This window comes from Heterodontus francisci, chromosome 3 (assembly GCF_036365525.1).
Source record: "Heterodontus francisci isolate sHetFra1 chromosome 3, sHetFra1.hap1, whole genome shotgun sequence".
NCBI lineage: Eukaryota > Metazoa > Chordata > Chondrichthyes > Heterodontiformes > Heterodontidae > Heterodontus > Heterodontus francisci.
The window spans coordinates 84,691,919-84,711,424 of NC_090373.1; the positions used below are offsets into that span (position 1 = coordinate 84,691,919).

General features: G+C 41.4%; 1 protein-coding gene across 2 annotated transcripts in view; it reads left to right on the top strand.

Annotated features, from left to right (window-relative positions):
* The window catches only part of hadhb (hydroxyacyl-CoA dehydrogenase trifunctional multienzyme complex subunit beta), a 41,314-nt gene extending 24,527 nt beyond the window's left edge, over positions 1-16,787 (top strand). For both annotated transcript variants that reach the window (XM_068024073.1, XM_068024071.1), the window contains exons 11-16: positions 1,857-1,936; positions 2,048-2,095; positions 2,193-2,280; positions 11,008-11,082; positions 15,111-15,275; positions 16,401-16,787. In XM_068024073.1, the coding sequence (XP_067880174.1) occupies positions 1,857-1,936; positions 2,048-2,095; positions 2,193-2,280; positions 11,008-11,082; positions 15,111-15,275; positions 16,401-16,439 (495 nt within the window). In that variant the 3' untranslated portion in view covers positions 16,440-16,787. The remainder of the gene's footprint in view (positions 1-1,856; positions 1,937-2,047; positions 2,096-2,192; positions 2,281-11,007; positions 11,083-15,110; positions 15,276-16,400) is intronic.
* Positions 16,788-19,506: the final 2,719 nt, after the last annotated feature.

Sequence of the window (19,506 nt, forward strand, 5' to 3'; positions counted from 1 at the left end):
GGCAGTTAGTCTGAAATGAGCAAAGATACTAAATAGGGCAGAGTCACTACGTGATAGCATTTTTCCATGTAAGAAGTGAGCAACCATGTTTTGAGGATCAATTTTATGCTGAATGGAGAATGGTTAAGTATTGTATTAAATAAAAATGCTGTATATGCTGAAACTGCTCACTTACCTTTTGAGTTGAACAAGTGTTGAGGCTATTCAGTCTGATAAATCTATATCTTCAATTTACCTACCAAATATGAGAGACGTGGCATCACTTGATACATGAGAATTAAATACTGGCCTAGCCAGCGATGCCTCACATTCCACAAACAAACATAATTTTAAAAAATGTTGGACAAGGAAAGACCAAGGTCCATTTAGTTTGTTTCTGCCATCCTGATAGTGGCATGTTACAATAATATATTCAATTAATCAAGCAATCAATCTCTATCAAGTAGTCTACAACAAGATAGGAGGCAAGGATAACCCCAGTGGTGGGAAAACTTTGGGAACCATTGGTCCAAAGTAATCCATTCATCCCAACATGCTACATTTACCATATAACATGTCTCAAATCACTCATATACGCTATCCCAAAATATTATTTTCTGAAAGAAATCTGCCTAATTTGCATGTGATTGTAACAGTTCTATCTGTTTCTACTCTCTCCCTAGAAAGCCTGTTCCATAGATTGAGCACTCACTCACTAAAATAATGACCTCTCACCATCCTGCCACCCACCCCCTCCACCTGTGCTGCCGCCCCCACCCCCCCAAAGATGGGTCGCAGAGTTTTTAAAAATTTTAAAAGGGGAACACGTCCCCGACCCGTCAAGTTCAGTTGGGGCCCGATTTAAATTTAACAGTTGTTGTCCAGGTTTTTCAAGGTTCGGGAAACCCAGCAGCAAGATGGAGGCAGGAGCTGCTGGCTACAGAAGGTAAGTGCTCCTTATAGCACTCTGTCAGCCAGGAGGAGCAGCAGTGCTCCTGCGGCCACTCAAGGAAGCCTTCAGTTTTCCTTTTCCCCCACCGCCACCACAACGGGCGACCTCCGCTTGCCCCACCCTCTGCCCCCCACAACCAATCGCTGCACTCTTTTTCTCCCCAGCCCAGATCTCCCTAGCCACTCCTCCAACTCCCGATTGTTGCTCTCTAGTCCTCTTGCTCCTCCCCCCAACCATTCTTAAGGGTCCTTAACTGCAGCCTCCTGCTGCACGTTTTCCTGCCTGACATTTGGACTGCTGCCAGATGGAAAAGGGAGGAATAAAATTGAGTTCCAGCCTTTCCGGGTTTCTCCCACTGCCCCATAAATATCAAGGTCAGTGTTTGCACAGATTAGTGTTCAATTCCCACCCCCTCCCCCACCCCTCCCCCCACCCTTCAAGCATAGGCTGTGTCCTCTGGTTCTACTGTTCTGGACATGATGCAACCGTTTGTCAGATCAATCATATCAACTTTCAACCTTCTCTTGCAGTGAGAACTTGCTTGATTTAATGTATTCTTTTAAACCCAAGTTCACTAGCAAGGGTTCTCTGTTTAATCCCAAATTTGTTGGATTTACATAGATATTTGGAAGGTAGCACACATTCTCATTGGTATGGGATCTGAGTGACTGGTGCCACTGAAACCAAGGACAATATGTGGCTTGAAAGCACATTATGAAACTCTAAATTTTTCATTGTGGGATCATTTTTTTTTTAACAAATTGAAAGTGTTTGTAATTGCAGTACCTGAAGGAAACAACATAATTGTCTTCATATTCCATTTCACAGTATTTTGTATTTGATGTTTAGAAATTTATACAACCTTTTGATATTCCAAGGCTAAGATGTGTCCTTAAGGATAACATGTCTATGGTTTTAATTTCAGACAGATGGTGCATCAGCAGTGTTAATAATGTCTGAAGACAAAGCACTGGCTATGGGCTACAAACCACTTGCATATCTGAGGTAAGAAAGCTATCTGTTTCTCTTTTGTCGACAGGGGAGGAATAAATTAACTAAGTATAAATTTGTCATATTAATAAAAATATATGGACCTTACTATTTGCTTTATTTCAGGGACTTTGTTTATGTCTCTCAGGATCCGAAAGACCAGTTGCTCCTAGGGTAAGTTTTTTTAAAAATTAATACTCACCAACTATTAAACTTGTATATCATTTTACAGCTGTTTTCTTTCTGTAATTACAATTTATTTTAATCCTAGGCCAGCATATGCCACCCCCAAGGTTTTGGAAAAAGCTGGATTAGCTCTTGAAGATATTGATGTCTTTGAGTTCCATGAAGCTTTTGCGGTAAGTTTACTCATTAAAGATGAAAAGAAACAGAAAAACAATGTAAAGAAATGCTAACTGGTTACAGCTATAAATCAGTGAAAAGGTACTATCCAAATCCATTTTGGTTTCTAGTGGAAACGCAGTAGACAGGATGTTTGTCGGCAACTGTGGGTATTTCAAAAAAGTAAACAATGAAAAGGCGTTGACTTAGCATTTTTAGGGAGGTGAATTGATAAGTATACCTGTTCTGTTTAATTCAAAGACTGAATTCTCAACTGACCTTTATACATAAAATTGCATTTAAAAAAAAATCTGAATGATTAACCACAGACTATCCATAAAAGAGTTTTGTTTCACAGCTCTCTAGACCTAGAGTTATACAGCACAGAAACCGGCCCATCGTGTCTGTGCCAGCCATCAAGCACCTAACTATTCTAATCTCATTTTCCAGCACTTGGCCCGTAGTCTTGTATGCTATGGCATTTCAAGTGCTCATCTAAATACTTCTTAAATGTTGTGAGAGTTCCTGCCTCTACCACCACTTCAGGTAGTGTGTTCCAGATTCCAACCACCCTCAGTGAAAATGTTTTCCTCAAATCCCCTCTAAACCTCCTGCCCCTTACCTTAAATCTATGCCCCCTGGTTATTGATTCCTCTGCTAAGGGAAAAAGTTTCTTCTTATCTAATATATCAATGCCCCTCATAATTTTATATACCTCAATCATGTCCACCCTCAGCCTTCTCTGCTCTAAGGAAAACAACCCTAACCTTTTCAGTCTCTCTTTATAGCTGAAATGCTCCAGCCCAGGCAACATCCTGTTGAATCTCCTCTGCTCTCTCTCCAGTGCAATCACATCCTTCCTATAGTGTGGTGCCAAGAACTGTGCACAGTACTCCAGCTGTGGCCTAACTATCGTTTTATACAGCTCCATCATAACCTCCCTGCTCTTATATTCTATGCCTCGGCTAATAAAGGCAAGTATTCCATATGTCTTGCTAACCACCTTATCTATCTGTGCTGCTGCCTTCAGTGAACTATGGACTAGTACATCAAAGTCCCTCTGACCTTCTGTACTTCCTAAGGTCCTACCATCCATTGTATAGTCCCTTGCCTTGTTAGTCCTCCCAAAATGCATCACCTTACACTTCTCAGGATTAAATTCCATTTGCCACAGCTCCGCCCATCTTACCAGCCCATCTATATCGTCCTGTAATCTAAGGCTTTCCTCCTCACTATTTACGACACCACCAATTTTTGTGTCATCTGCGAACTTACTGATCATACCTCCTATATTCACGTCTAAATCATTAATGTACACTACAAACAGCAAGGGTCCTAGCATAGATCCCTGCGGTACACCACTGGTCACAGGCTTCCACTCGCAGAAACAGCCCTTGACCATCACCTTCTGCCTCCTGCCACCAAGCCAATTTTGGATCCGGTTTGACAAATTGCCCTGGATCCCATGGACTCTTAAATAAAAACAGAAAGTGCTGGAAAAGCTCAGCAGGTCTGGCAGCATCTGTGGAGAGTGAAGCAGAGTTAACGTTTCAGGTCAGTGACCCTTTTCAGAACTGGCAGATATAAGAAATGTAAAAGATTTTAAGCAAGTAAAGCGGGGGCGGGGCAAGAGATAACAGAAGAGAAGGTATTGATAGGACACGGTCACAGAATAGCTAACCAGAAGTCTATGGAGCAAAGACAAATAATATGTTAATGGTGTGCTGAAAGACAAAGCATTAGTACAGATAGGGTGTTAATGGACTGAAAACTGAGCAGCCACAAGCACAAACATGAAAAAAAAGTGGGTAGGCACAGTAGAAACAAACTGAACAAACTAAAATAAAATAAGTACAAAAAAAAGAAAAAATAACTAAAGATAAAAGTAAAATGGGGGCCCGTCATGCTCTGAAATTAATGAACTCGATGTTCAGTCCAGCAGGCTGTATCGTGCCTAATCGGTAAATGAGATGCTGTTCTTCGAGCTTGCGTTGATGTTCACTGGAACACTGCAGCAATCCCAGGACAGAGATGTGAGCATGAGAGAAGGAGGGTTTATTGAAATGGCCTGCAACCGGAGGCTCGGGGTCATGTTTTTGGACTGAGCGGAGGTGTTCCACAAAGCGGTCGCCCAGTCTCCGTTTGGTCACCCCAATATAGAGGAGACCACATTGTGAGCAGCGAATACAGTATACTACATTGAAAGTACAAGTAAATCGCTGCTTCACCTGAAAGAAGCTTTTGGGGCCTTGGATAGTAAGGAGAGAGGAGGTAAATGGGCAGGTATTACACCTCCTGCGCTTGCAGGGGAAGGTGCCGTGGGAAGGGGACGAGGTGGTGGGGGTAATGGAGGAGTGGACCAGGGTGTCGCAGAGGGAACGCTCCCTTCGGAATGCTGACAGGTGAAGGGAGGGGAAGATGCCTTTGGTATGGCATCATGCTGGAGGTGGCGGAAATGGCGGAGGATGACCCTTTGGATATGGAGGCAGATGGGGTGGAAACTGAGGACAAGGGAGGGAGGGGAAGGGGTGAGGGTAGAGGTGCAGGAAATGGACGAGGGTAGAGGTGTGGGAAATGGGCCAGACACGATTGAGGGCCCTGTCAACCACAGTGGAGGGGAAATCCTCAGTCGAGGAAAAAGGAAGACCTATCCGAAGCGCTGTCACGGAAGGTAGCATCATCAGAGCAGTTGCATCGGAGACGGAGAAACTGGGAGAACGGAATGGAGTCTTTACAGGAGGCAGGGTGTGAAGAAGTGTAATCGAGGCAGCTGTGGGAGTCGGCGGGCTTATAATGAATATTAGTAGATAGCCTATCCCCAGAAATGGAGACAGAGAAGTCGAGGAAGGGAAGTGTCAGAGATAGACCATGTAAAGGTGAGAGAAGGGTGGAAATTAGAAGCAAAGTTGATAGTTTTCCAGTTCGAAGTGGGAGCAGGAAACGGCACCGATACAGTCATCAATGTACTGGAAAAAGAGTTGGGGGAGGGGGCCTGAGTAGGACTGGAACAAGGAATGTTCGACATATCCCACCAAAAGACTAGCATAACTAGGGCCCATGTGGGTACCCATAGAAACACCTTTTACTTGAAGGAAGTGAGTGGAGTTGAAGGAGAAGTTGTTCAATGTGAGAAAAAGTTAGCCAGGCGAAGGAGGGTGGCGGTGGATGGGGACTGGTTGGGCCTCTGCTCAAGGAAGAAGCGGAGAGCCCTCAGACCGTCCTGGTGGGGGATGGAGATGTAGAGAGGTTGGACGTCCATAGTGAAGAGGAGGCGGTTGGGGCCAGGAAACTGGTAATTGTCAAAATGACATAGGGCGTCAGAAGAATCACGGATGTAGGTGGGAAGAGACTGAGATTGCTGCAGTGTTCCAGTGAACATCAACGCAAGCTCGAGGAACAGCCTCTCATTTACCAATTAGGCATGATACAGCCTGCCGGACTGAACATTGAGTTCAGTAATTTCAGAGCATGACGGGCCCCCATTTTACTTTAATCTTTAGTTATTTTTTCTTTCATTTTTTTGTTTATTTTATTTTAGTTTGTTCAGTTTGTTTCTACTCTGCCTACCCACTGTTTTTCATGCTTGTGCTTGTGGCTGTTCCGTTTTCAGTCCAATAACACCCTATCTGTGCTAATGTTTTGTCTTTCAGCACATCATTAATATATTGTTTGCCTTTGCTCCATGACTTTCTGGTTAGCTATTCTGTGACCTTGTCCTATCAATACCTTTTCTTTTGTTATCTCTTGCCCCACCCCTGCTTTACTTAAAATCTTTTACATTTCTTATATCTGCCAGTTCTGAAGAAGGGTCACTGACCTGAAACGTTAACTCTGCTTCTCTCTCCACAGTTGCTGCCAAGCCTGCTGAGTTTTTCCAGCACTTTGTTTTTATTTCAGAATTCCAGCATCCGCAGTATTTTGCTTTTATTCCATGGGCTGTTACCTTCTTAACCAATCTCCCATGAGGGACCTTATCAAAAGCCTTACTGAAGTCCATGTAGACTACATCAACTGCTTTACCCTCATTTACCCATCTAGTCACCTCCTCGAAAAATTCAATTGTTAGTTAGACACGATCTCCCCCTGACAAAGCCATGCTGACTATCCGTGATTAATCCCTGCCTCTCCAAGTGGAGATTAATCCTGTCCCTCAGAATTTTTTCCGATAGTTTCCCAACTACTGATGTTAGACTTACTGGCCTGTAATTATCTGGTTTATCCTTGCTACCCTTCTTGAATAATGGTACCACATTCGCTGTCCTCCAATCCTCTGGTACCTCTCATATGGCCAGTGAGGATTGAAAATTTGTGTCAGAGCCCCTGCTATCTCCTCCCTTGCCTCACATAACATCCTGGGATAGATCTCATCTGGGCCTGGGAATTTATCCACTTTTAAGCCTGCTAAAACAGCTAATACTTCCTCCCTTTCAATACTAATATGTTCAAGTGTATCTCAGACCCACTCCTTGATCTCTACACCTACTTCATCCTTCTCAGTGAACACCGATGAAAAGTATTCATTTAAAACCTCACCTGTGTCCTCAGGTTCCACACACAGATTGCCACTTTGGTTCCTAATGGGCCCTACTCTTTCCCTGGTTATCCTCTTGCCCTTAATATACTTATAAAATGCCTTGGGATTTTCCTTTTATCTTGCCTGCCAGTGTTTTTTCATGTCCCCTCTTCGCTCTCCTAATTACTTTTTTAAGTACCCCCGTACACTTTCTATTATCCTCTAGGGCCTCTGCTGTTTTCAGGGCTCTGAATCTGCCATAAGCCTCCTTTTCTTTTCCTGATCAAATCCTCTATATCTCTTGACATCCAGGGTTCCCTGGACTTGTTGGTCCTACCCTCCACCTTAACGGGTACATGTTGGCTCTGAACTCTCACTATTTCCTCTTTGAATGACTCCCCCGGTCTGATGTCGAGTTTCCTACAAGTAGCTGCTCCCAGTCCACTTTGGCCAGATCCTGTTTTATCACATTGAAATCAGTCTTCCCCCAATTCAGTACCTTTATTTTCGGTCCGTCATTGTCCTTTTCCATAACTACTTTAAGTCTTAGAGTTATGGTCACTATCCCCGAAATGCTTCCGCACTGACACTTCTACCACTTGTCCAGCTTCATTCCCAAGGATTAGGTCCAGCACTGCCCCTTCTCTCATAGGACTTTCTATGTACTGGCTCAAAAAGCTCTCCTGTATGCATTTTAAGAATTCCGCCCCCTTTTAGCATTTTGCACTAAGACTATCCCAGTTGACATTAGGGAAGTTGAAATCCCCTACTATTATTACCCTATAGTAGCCTGTAGTAGTATTTATTTTTATTTGTTCATAGGATGTGAGTATTGCTGGCAAAACCAGGATTTGTTGCATGGCTAGCCCTAACTGCTCATGAGAAAGTGATGGTGAGCCACTACCTTGAACCCCTGCAGTCTGTATGGTGTAGATACTCCCACAGTACTGTTAGGTTGGGCAAACCAAGATTTTGATCGAGCAATGATGAAGGAACAACTATGTATTTCCAAGTCAGGAAGGTGTGTGACTTGGAGGGAAAGTTGCATGTGGTGGTCTTCCCATATACCTGCTGCCCTTGTCCTTCTCGGCAGTAGAGGTGATAGGTTTTGAAGGTGCAATCAAAGAAGCCTTGGCAAGTTGCTGCAGTGCATCTTGTAGGTCGTAAACACTGCAGACACTGTGTGTCAGTAGTGGAGGGAGTGAATATTTTAAGGTGGTGGATTGGGTGCCAATCAAGTGGGCTGCTTTGTTTTGAGTGGTGTTGGAGCTGCATTCATGCAGGCAAGTGGCAAGTATCCCATTACACTGTGCTTTGTAGATGGTGGACAGGCTTTGGGGAGTCAGGAGGTGAGTCACTCGCCACAGAATAACCAGCCTCTGAACTGCGTTTGCACCTACAGTATTTATGTAGCTCATCCAGTTAAGTTTCTGGTCAGCGATGACCACCTCTTCACCCCAGGATGTTGATGGTGGGGGTTTCAGTAATGTTGAATATGAAAGGGTTTGGTTAGACTCCCTCTTGTTGAAGATGGTCATTGCCTGTCACTTGTGAGAATAGATAAATGCTCCATTTTACATGTAAATTTAAGAATTTTCCAGGTCCCTTCCCCAAATTAACAGCCCATCTGGCACGAATGTTACTTGCCACTTTCCACCCCAAGCCTCAATGTTGTCCATGTCTTGTTGCTTGTGGACAAGGACTGCTTTATTATCTGAGGAGTTGCAATTGGAACAAAGCACTATGCAATCATCAGTGAACATCCCCACTTCTGACCTTATGATGGAGAGAAGGTCAGAAATGAAGATGGTTAAGGAACTTCTGCAGCAATGTCCTAGGACTGAGATGATTGCTCTCCAACAGCCGCAACCATCTTCCTTTGTGCTAAGTATGACTCCAACCAGCAGAGAGTTCCCCGCGACCCCCGCCCCACACACTGAAACCCATTGACTTCAATTTTACTGGGGCTGCGAGATTCCACACTGGGTAGATGCTGCCTTGATGTCGAAGGCAGTCACTCTCATCTCACTTCTGGAATCCAGCTCTTTTTTTCCTATGTTTGGCCCAAGGCTGTAATAAGGTCTGGAACTAATCAGACCTCGCAGAACCCAAAAGTGTGTGTTGCTAAATAGGGTATTGGTAAGTAGGTGCTACTTGATAGCACTGTTGACAATCTTCCATCACTTTGCTAATGATTCAGAGTAGACTAATGGGGCGTAATTGGCTGGATTGGATTTGTCCTTTTTGTGGTCAGGACGTACCCGGGCAATTTTCCACTTATGTCGGAAAATGCCAGTGTTGTCGCTATACTGGAACAGCTTGGTTAGGGGTGCACCAGGTCTGGAGCACTACTATAGATGTTGTAACCAGGTCTGTCATAACTTGTAAAAATCCACAATGACAGTAATGGTAACCTGCAGGATGTCATAGATTCATAGAGTTATACAGCACAGAAACAAGCCCTTCGAGTCTGTGCCGGCCATCTAGTACCTAAATATTCTCATCCCATTTTCCAGCACTTGGCCCATAGCCTTGTATGCTATGGTGTTTCAAATGCTCATCTAAATACTAAAATGTTGTGAGGGTTCCTGCCTCTACCACCTCTTCAGGTCGTGCGTTCCAGATTCCAACCACCTTCTGGGTGACAACATTTTTCCTCAAATCCCCTCTGAACCTCCTACCCCTTACCTTAAATCTATGGCCCCTGGTAATTGACCCCTCCGCTAAGGGAAAAAGTTTCTTCCTATCTAACCAATCAATGCCCCTTGTAATTTTGTATACCTCAATCAGGTCCTCCCTCAGCCTTCTCTGTTCTAAGGAAAACAACCCTAGCCTTTTCAGTCTCTCTTCATAGCTGAAATGCTCCAGCCCAGGCATCATTCTGGTGAATCTCCTCTGCACTCTCTCCAGTGCAATGACATCCTTCCTATAGTGTGGTGCCCAGAACTGTACACAGTACTCCAGCTGTGACCTAACTAACATTTTATACAGCTCCATCATAACCTCCCTGCTCTTGTATTCTGTGCCTCAGCTAATAAAGGTAAGTATCCCATATGCCTTGCTAACGACCTTATCTACCTGTGCTGCTGCCTTCAAAGATCTATGGACATGTGCACCAAGGTCCCTCTGACCTTCTGTACTTCGTAGGGTCCTACCATCCATTGTATATTCCCTTGCCTTGTTAGTCCTCCCAAAATGCATCACCTCACACTTCTCAGGATTAAATTCCATTTGCCACAGCTCCACCCATCTTACCAGCCCTTCTATATCATCCTGTAATATAAGGCTTTCCTCCTCCCTATTTGTGACACCACCAATTTTCATGTCAGCTGCGAACTTACTGATCATACCTCCTATATTCACGTCTAAATCAATTAATGTACATTACAAACAGCAAGGGACCCAGCACCGATCCCTGCAGTACACCACTGGTCACAGGCTTCCAATCGCAAAAACAACCCTCGACCATTATCCTCTGCCTCCTGCCACTAAGCCAATTTTGCATCCAATTTGCCAAATTGCCCTGGATCCCATGGGCTTTTATCTTTTTAACCAATCTCCCATGTGGGACCTTATCAAAAGCCTTACTGAAGTCCATGTAGACGACATCAACTGTTTTATCCTCATCTACACAGCTAGTCACTTGCTTGAAAAATTGATTGAACTAATTCAAGTTAATTGGACACGATCTCCCCCTGACAAGGCCATGCTAACTATCCCTGATTAACCCCTGCCTCTCCAAGTGGAGATTAATCATGTCCTTCAGAATTTTTTCCAATAGTTTCCCAACCACTGATGTTCGACTCACCAGCCTGTAATTACCTGGATTATCCCTGATACCCTTCTTGAATAATGGTACCACATTCGCTGTCCTCCACTCCTCTGGTACCTCTCCTGTGACCAGAGAGGATTTGAAAATTTGTGTCAAAGCCCCTGCAATCCCCTCCCTTGTATCTGCACTGGCTTTGTTGTTAAGTGATTATTACATGAAAGTTTTTTTAATATTGTATTTATATTTTTTCTAAAACCACAACTATTTGAGAGGATTTTGGAAAATAGAAATATGTATCAGCCTAGATTTGATCTTGGAGATTACAGCAGAATCTCTGTCAAACCATCACATATTTATGAATATCCAACACTACCAAAGTCATGTCCATACTAACTGCAGATTAAGCAAAAGGCAATAAATAGTAATGTAATGAAGTCAAATTTTACTTTTTTTAAACAGGCACAGATTCTGTCTAATATGAAAGCCATGGACTCTGACTGGTTTGCAAAGACCTATATGGGCAGAAAGTCAAGGGTATGTTTAAACTGAATTTACCTTTTATTTACCTACACAACTGTGCAGTGCAATCTGGGATGCAAACTGCATGACAGAATGAATTTTGAATATGCTTTGTATCTTTGTCTTTTTTTTCCTCCTTTGACTTGTTCTAAATTTTCATGTAAATCAATTTCTTCTCATTTACATTTTAAATTCACTCTATGTTTAATTTCTCCACTTCGGCTCCACTGCTATTCTCAAGTGGGATCTGACAGAAGTGTGGGCTGTGTTCTTGACAGGGAAATTCAAGTTGGGAAGAGCAGAGAGCATGGATTGGGACCAGATCTATGAGGTGTGGAGCACAGGGAATGAAAACTGCAAATATTTTAATAAAAAGATCTAAAAATAGAAGTGATCAAAGTTTGAAGCTAGGGAAGTAAGGTAAAAATGGGAAGATCAGATAGAGAATTTATATAATAGTTTTAAACTGACCTATTCTCTTGCACACAGGCAGGGTTAGAGGAGTGGGAAGGGATGTGGCGGGGTGGGAGCGAAGACAAGGAAATGACTGTGTAGTGTGGAGGGAAGCAAACTCTCTTTCTTTCAGAAAGTGGATGTTCTGGTTAGCCAGTCTTTCTTCTGCCAAACTAGAATATCAGCTTAATTAAAAGCAAAATACTGCGGATGCTGGAAATCTGAAACAAAAACAAGAAATGCTGGATTCACTCAGCAGGTCTGGCAGCATCTGTGGAAAGAGAAGCAGAGTTAACGTTTCGGGTCAGTGACCCTTGGGTCAGTGACCCGAAACGTTAACTCTGCTTCTCTTTCCACAGATGCTGCCAGACCTGCTGAGTGAATCCAGCATTTCTTGTAGAATATCAGCTTGGTGGGTTTGCTTCAGTCCCCACCTCCGTCAGTTAGTGACTTCTGGGATGATTATCGATGACTCGGGATGCAACAAAGTCTGCTTCGATAGGGGCTGTGAATTTGAAAGCGAACAATCAAAAATGATACAGATGTAGATTAAAGTTTTATTCAATGCATACAATTGTTACCATTTGTGCTCCCATTAATGTCTATCATAATGGCAGACTTGTTCCTGTGCTGCATCTCAGTGACTTTGTAATAGACTTGCATGCTGACTCTTGGGGTTGAAAAGCATTGCCAGTATGAGTTCTGTAAACAGTGTTGCAGGCCAGGACTTCAAACAACATTTTAAAGGCCTATTGGCATAACTGGTGCTGCAATTGCATGTTGGCATTTCTATAATGGATTTTCCTAGAGGGAGCCAGACATAGGAGTTTTTTTGTGCATTTTGAAATTAAATATTACAACCCACCCAGCTATTTTAATATTTAATATATGTCTGCCTGTGTATTCTTGTGGAATTGATTACTGGATATGGTTAGCCCGTGGTGACTAAGTGCCTATCCTGAGTAACTTTTTTTTATTCATTCACTGGATGTGGGCATCACTGGCCAGGCCAGCATTTAATGCCCATCCCTAATTACCCTTGAGAAGGTGGTGGTGAGCCACCTTCTTGAACAGCTGCAGTCCATGTGGTATAGGTACAGACAGTGCTGTTAGGAAGGGAGTTCCAGGATTTTGACCCAGTGACAATGAAGGAACGGCGATATAGTTCCAAGTCAGGATGGTGTGTGATTTGGAGAGGAATTTGCAGGTGGTGGTGTTCCCATGCAGCTGCTGCCCTTGTCCTTCGAGGTGGTAGAGGTTGTGGGTTTGGAAGGTGCTGTCGAAGGAACCTTGGTGAGTTGCTGCAGTGCATCTTGTAGGCGGTACACACTGCTGCAACTGTACATCAGTGGTGGAGAAAGTGAATGTTGAAGGTTGTGGATTGGGTGCCAATCAAGCGGGCTGCTTTGTCCTGGATGGTGTCAAGCTTTTTGAGTGCTGTTGGAGCTGCACCCATCCAGGCAAGTGGAGAGTATTCCATCACACTTCTCACTTGTGCCTTCTAAATGGTGAACAAGCTTTGGGGAGTCAAGGGGTAAGTTGCTCGCTGCAGAATTCCCAACCTCTGACCTGCTCTTTTAGCCACAGTACTTATATGGCTGGTCCAGTTCAGTTTCTGGTCAATGGTAACCCGTAGGAGGATGATAGTGGAGGATTCAGCGATGATAATGTCATTGAATGCCACGAGATGATGGTTGGATTCTCTCTTGTTTGAGATGGTCATTGCCCACCACTTGTGTGACGCAAATTTAACTTGCTGCTTATCAGCCCAAGCCTGAATGTTGTCCAGGTCTTGCTGCAAATAGACGGGGACTGCCTCAGTATCTGAGGAGTCACGAATGGTGCTGAACATTTGTCAATCGTCAGCAAACATCCTCACCTCTGACCTTATGATGGAGGAAATGTCATTGATGAAGCGGCTGAAGATGGTTGGGTCTAAGACACTACCCTGAAGAACTCCTGCAGTGATGTCTGGGACATTTTCCTTTGTGCTAGGTATGATTCCTAACAGTGGAGAGTTTTCCCCCTGACTCCCATTGATTCCAGTTTTGCTCGGGGTCCTTGATGCCACACTCGGTCAAATGCTGCCTTGATGTCAAGGGCAGTCACTGTGAGTTCAGCTGTTTTGTTCATGTTTGGACCAAGGCTGTAATGTGGTCAGGAGCTTAGTGGCCCTGGCGAAACTCAAACTGAGTGTCAATGCGCAGGTTATTGCTGAGTAAGTGCTGCTTGATAGTATTATCGATGACACCTTCCGTCGCTTTGCGCTGATGAGCGAGAGTAGACTGATGGGGCAGTAATTGGTTGGCTGGGTTGGGATTTGTCCTGCTTTTTGTGTACAGGACATACATGGGCAATTTTCCACATTGTTGGGTCAACAATACTAGAAGCTCTACAATCCTATGTACTTGAGCTCTACGATTTTGCAACTCTGCAATAATCATGGAAATTTCTTACAACCAATCTTTTAATAGAGGCATATATAAATTTAAGCAGACACTAAAACAAACATTAACCACAACCATCTTCCTTTGTGCTGGGTATGACTCTAACCGGTGGAGAGTTTTCCCCCTGATTCCCATTGACTCCAGTTTTACTAAAGCTCCTTGATGCAGCAAAAATCTTAAAAGACAGAACTTGTATTTATGTAGCACCTTTCACATCCTCAGGACATCACAAAATGCTTTACAGCCAATGAAGTACTTTCGGGAAATATAGTCACTATTGTAATGTGGAAAACCATGGCAGCTAATTTATACACAGCAAGGTCCCACAAATAGCAGTGAGATAATGTTAGTGATGCTGGTTAAGGGATTACTTTTGCCCTTGTCATTTGGAAAACTCCGCTCTATTCTTTGAATAATGCAGTGGGACCTTTTACATTCATCTATGAGGACAGACAGAGCCTCAGTTTAATGTCTCATCCTCTGACAGTGCAGCACTCCATCCGTACTACACTGGAATGTCAAGTGTGCTCAGGTCACTGGAGTGGGATATGAACTGACTAGTTTCTGACTTGTAGGTAAGAGTGCTATTATTGAGCTAAGAAAATAGAAGCTAAATAATATTGGGCATAATTGAGGTAACACTTTGGTAAGATACAGTTCAAATTGCTCGAAAGCATTTTGTTCAACTGAGGTCTTCCGTATATTTGGGGATACTTTGTAGTAGCCTAAATATAGGATATTTGTTTTTGGCTCAAATGTGTTTAATCTTTTTGTTTGGTTTAATAGCCAAGCTTTTTTGGATGTTGAAATCAGTATGATTTGTGTTACTTCTGGAATGCCAGAGAGGTTTCACAGTTTATTCAATTACAATTAAAAAGCTCTAGATACCTAAATATTGGTTCATACCATCCAAACAGGTGATCAGTACCATCATTGGATGATCAGGAGGCAGTGAAAGTGAATTATGAACAAAAGTGCAGTAAAAATCAGTAGCTTTAAACCTTTAAGATGTCCTGAAATCTTTAGCGCATTTGGAAGGTAGTATGAAGTACCTAATCCAAATACACCCAGTGAATTATGCTTTTTATTTTTTTGTGACTTCCCATTTGTTATACATTGTAAGACTTTCTGTAATTTTACTAGGTTGGTGTTCCTAAAATGGATAAGTTTAACTGCTGGGGTGGTTCGTTATCCCTGGGACATCCTTTTGGTGCTACTGGTTGCCGCCTCGTAACAACAGCTGCTCACAGACTGATCAAGGGAGGTGGACAGTATGCATTGGTTGCAGCTTGTGCTGCTGGAGGACAGGTTTGGCTTTTATTTTTGGTCATGTATATTTCAGCTTTGTGGCGGATAGTAAATATTTCACAATTTGAAGTAGCCAGTTAATACTGCTTGAGTGGTCCAAATCTCACCACAGCAACAGCTGACTGAGAAAATAGTTTCTACAATATCACCTTAAAACACTTCCTCTTATTAAAAAAAATCGCTATTCAGTATGTCAAAAATCTGGCTTATAATGAACGTAAGAAAGAAACATAGTCTTTGAGTTCAGCTGAAATATTAATCATGTCTGGAAATACTCAGCAGATCTGACAACATCTGTGGGGAGAGAAACCGAGTTAACGTTTCAGGTCCGTGACCTTTCATCAGAACAGGCAAAGGTCACAGACCTGAAACATTAATACTGTTTCTTTCTCCACAGATGCTGCCAGATCTGCTGAGTATTTCCAGTACTTTGTTTTTATTTCAGATTTCCAGCATTCACAGTACTTTGCTTTTATGTTAATCTTGTCTGATTTCCTGTGAATTGGATTAGAATTTTGTAACTTATTATTCATATATTCTTTACACATAACCAATATTTCACTTAATTAATACAAGGAAAGATATTGATCCCAAAGATTAGTCTCCATCAAAATCTTTTCTGATGATTTTGAGTTTACACCATCCCCATATCCTGACAGTGGCAGGATATCTATGCCTCCAGAAATGATTCATTTTAATGTACAAATAGTTACTATTCTTCATGTGTACATCCACTTGGGTTTAAACCATTAGACATTGCTGCAGGTTGCAGAGTACAGTATTAGGTATCCCATCTAAGTTGTAACTAATGTTTTTTTTCTTTTCTTAGTTTGTTATGTGCCAAGATGAATAACTATTTCATTACTTGAAACTATTAATTTCTAAGAAAAAAAAAGGAGTACAGAACTATTTTTTTTCCTTCAGATACAGACCTGTTTGTTTGCCTTATCCTGCTGAATAGTCTGGGCATCCAAATGCATAGCGCTTCAGGGTTATGATTAATTATGTTCCGATAGGTTGTTCCAAAAGAAACTTGGATTATCAATTTTTTTCTTTGGCAAGTTTAAATTGTTTCCAAGAATTAATCTCTCAGTTGTGTTGATAACTTGCATTTTCTCTTCTCAGGGTCATGGAATGATTGTTGAGACCTATCCCCAGCAATGAAAGGTGTTTTGGATTTCATAACTAAATCAATGCCATTCCAATGCAGTGGAGAATTAAATGAAGAAAAGCCAAAATATTCTGTTAGTCTGAGCGGAAAACATTTGAAAATACAACCCACATTTGTCAATAAAAAATTTAAACCATTGGATCTGTCGCTAAAATCAGGAATTCTGAAGGTCTTTTAGTATATGATTTTATTTCTGTAGCTTAGAAGCTAATTTCTGCCTGAAAGCCCAGAATATGAGTTCCTACCCTTGATTTACAAACTACGTAAGTTGGATATGCAGAAGTATAGAGGTATATTGACACCATTTGTGTGCCTTGTTCTTTAATAAAACAGTGAATTCATTAAGTGTGTGGAGCTTCGATGATCCTTGTAAACACCTATGTGTAAAATATGAGCATCTTAAATTGGTATTCAAACACTGGGGAGGAAATAGAATTCATTTCTGACCTTTAAATATGTTATGACTGCCACACAAACAGTCTTAGCTCCCACTAGAAAAGCACCTCCTACTCCACCAGCATAAGATTCTTTGCTCCCTACTCTAGCCATTGGGAAAAATCTCTTACATGAGATTTCAAGTTTATTGTTGAATTTGTGGCAGTTTTATGCTGTGTTAACAAGTTGACTAAGAACTGGATTAAGATTGCACATGTAGCCTTACAACCAGTGCATAGAGGCCTCTTTATATAATTCTAGGCTTGGTTTGAACCTAGGTCCTACAATGGAAGCGGATAATATGTACCTAACCCATACACCAACCAGTACCCTGTACTAACTCTTGAGAAGGTACACTGAAGTACTCCAGCTTGTTCTACAGGGATCTGTGTGCTTCAGTAAGACCTGATTATTTAAAAAGTTATGGTAAGAATGCCTTCCCAAAGTAATGACCAGCATTACTATCTACCTTTTTCAAAAATAAAATACCTGGAATATGAATTAAAATGTTAAATCTTCGACATACCATTCTTTGAAATCACTGGGCTTCAGGAGTTGGATGGTATGCTCAGTTAGTACATAATCCTTTCTCCCTGAGTTGTGAATTGATATGTTAATTATTTTACAACAAAAACAACTTGCATTTATATAGTGCCTTTAGTATAGTAAACGTCCCAAGGTGCTTCACAGGAGTGTTATCAAACAAAATTTGATATCGAGGCATACACCAGGAGACATTAGGGCAGACGACCAAAAACTTGGACAAAGAGGTAGGTTTTAAGAAGCATCTTAGAGAGAGGAGGGGGTTTAGGGGATGAATTCTAGAGCTTAGGACCTTGGCAGCTGAAGGCACAGCTACCACTGCTGGAGCAATTAAAATTGGGGATGTTCAAGAGGCCAGAATTGGACAAGTGTAGCTATCTCTGAGGGTTGTAAGGCTGGAGGAAACTGCAGAGGTAAGGAGGGGCAAGGGCATGGAGGGATGAAGATTTTAAAATAAAGGCAGCTGAATTTTGGATAACAAGTTTATGGCGGTCAACCCTGGGAGGCTGGCCAGGAATGTGTTGTAATAGTCAAGTTTAAGGGTAACAAAGGCATGGATGAGGGTTTCAGCAGCAGATGAAACAGTATGATTGCAAGATATTATGACTCAGTTGACATTAGATGAAAAGCTGCCTAGTAATCGATCAGATAAAATACAAATTACAATAGAGAAAAAAAACTGAAATTACTTTATTGCAAACAGAAGTTGAAATAGCAGTCATGTTAAATATTTGCATCAGTGACCATATTAAAAAGCTGTTACTTTATATAAGTTAGGAAGGTTGGCATTTAGATATATCCTCCCATTTTATTTATTGAGAAAAGCTTTATGAAGTGTGCTAGCCGATGCTGCTCCTACTGTAGAGGCATTAAACCTATATGAAGGCCTAAGTTGTACACTAGATTTTTACTATTACTACATTAATTAAAACTACAATTTGAAATTGTGAATATCAATATTTTATGAAATAAGCAGCAAAAATCAATAACACTTTAAAAGAACATGCCATTTGATTGCAAATATTACCCCAGTGAAGTCAATGTTGAAAAAGTCACTTGGTTGTATATACGCTTAACTTCAGCATCAAACAACTTAATGTCTGCATTGATGTATGCTCATATTTGATACGAGGCCACAGCAGAACAAAAGTTAATCATCACACCAATAAATTTATTTAAAATTATGCCAAATGCACTGCTTCCATCCCAGGAATAGGATTACATATTGCAAAAATGAACTTGATAATTGATCATGACCAACATTGATACAGTAATTTTCGTTTTCAATATTGCATATCTAGTTTATAATTCTCAAGTTGATCACTATAATAATGCTATTATTGGAATATATTTACCAGGGCTACCTATGTTTGACAAATGAAATGAGGTTAAACTGTATTAATAAAAATTGAAAAAACTAAAAATGGACTCATTTTAAAAACAATTCTAATTGTTGGGGGAAAATGAAACAACATTGCTTTATTTACTCATCTATATTAATCCTCTGTTTACAGCTTCTGAATGCAAAGTCCTCAGTTATTTCAATATATGTCAGTAGATAAGCTTAAATTGCTTTTAATAGTTCATGTGACCACATGACTGGGCTTTTGAAATACTGTAAACTTCTGTGGTTATTTTGATTGTAAATGGACATGTTTAGGACAAAATATTGATGTCTTTCCATCTGATGAAAATATTTTACAGATTTTTCATTGTTTTCCAATTAAGTAAAAAAAATGACCAAAAAATTGAGTCCTTGATGGAGTGGAATTTGAGAATTATTTAAAGATTGCACTACCCATCTACAAGTCAAAAAAAAATGAAGATAGCCTGTTCAGCAAATAAACTTGTGCAGTAACGCTCCCTTTTTATCCATGAGGCAGCTGAGAAACCCTCAGAAGAAACAATTGTATCAATACTTATTTACAAAGGATTCTAAAATAGGACTTCAAAGATCATATACAAATTATAGATCATCTAAAATGTAAAAACCATCACCGTAACCCAGTTTACACAAAAAAGTATGAGTTAATAATTCTGTGAAGTGGAGGTTAATTTTTTTCTGCAAATCTGTGGTTGTGA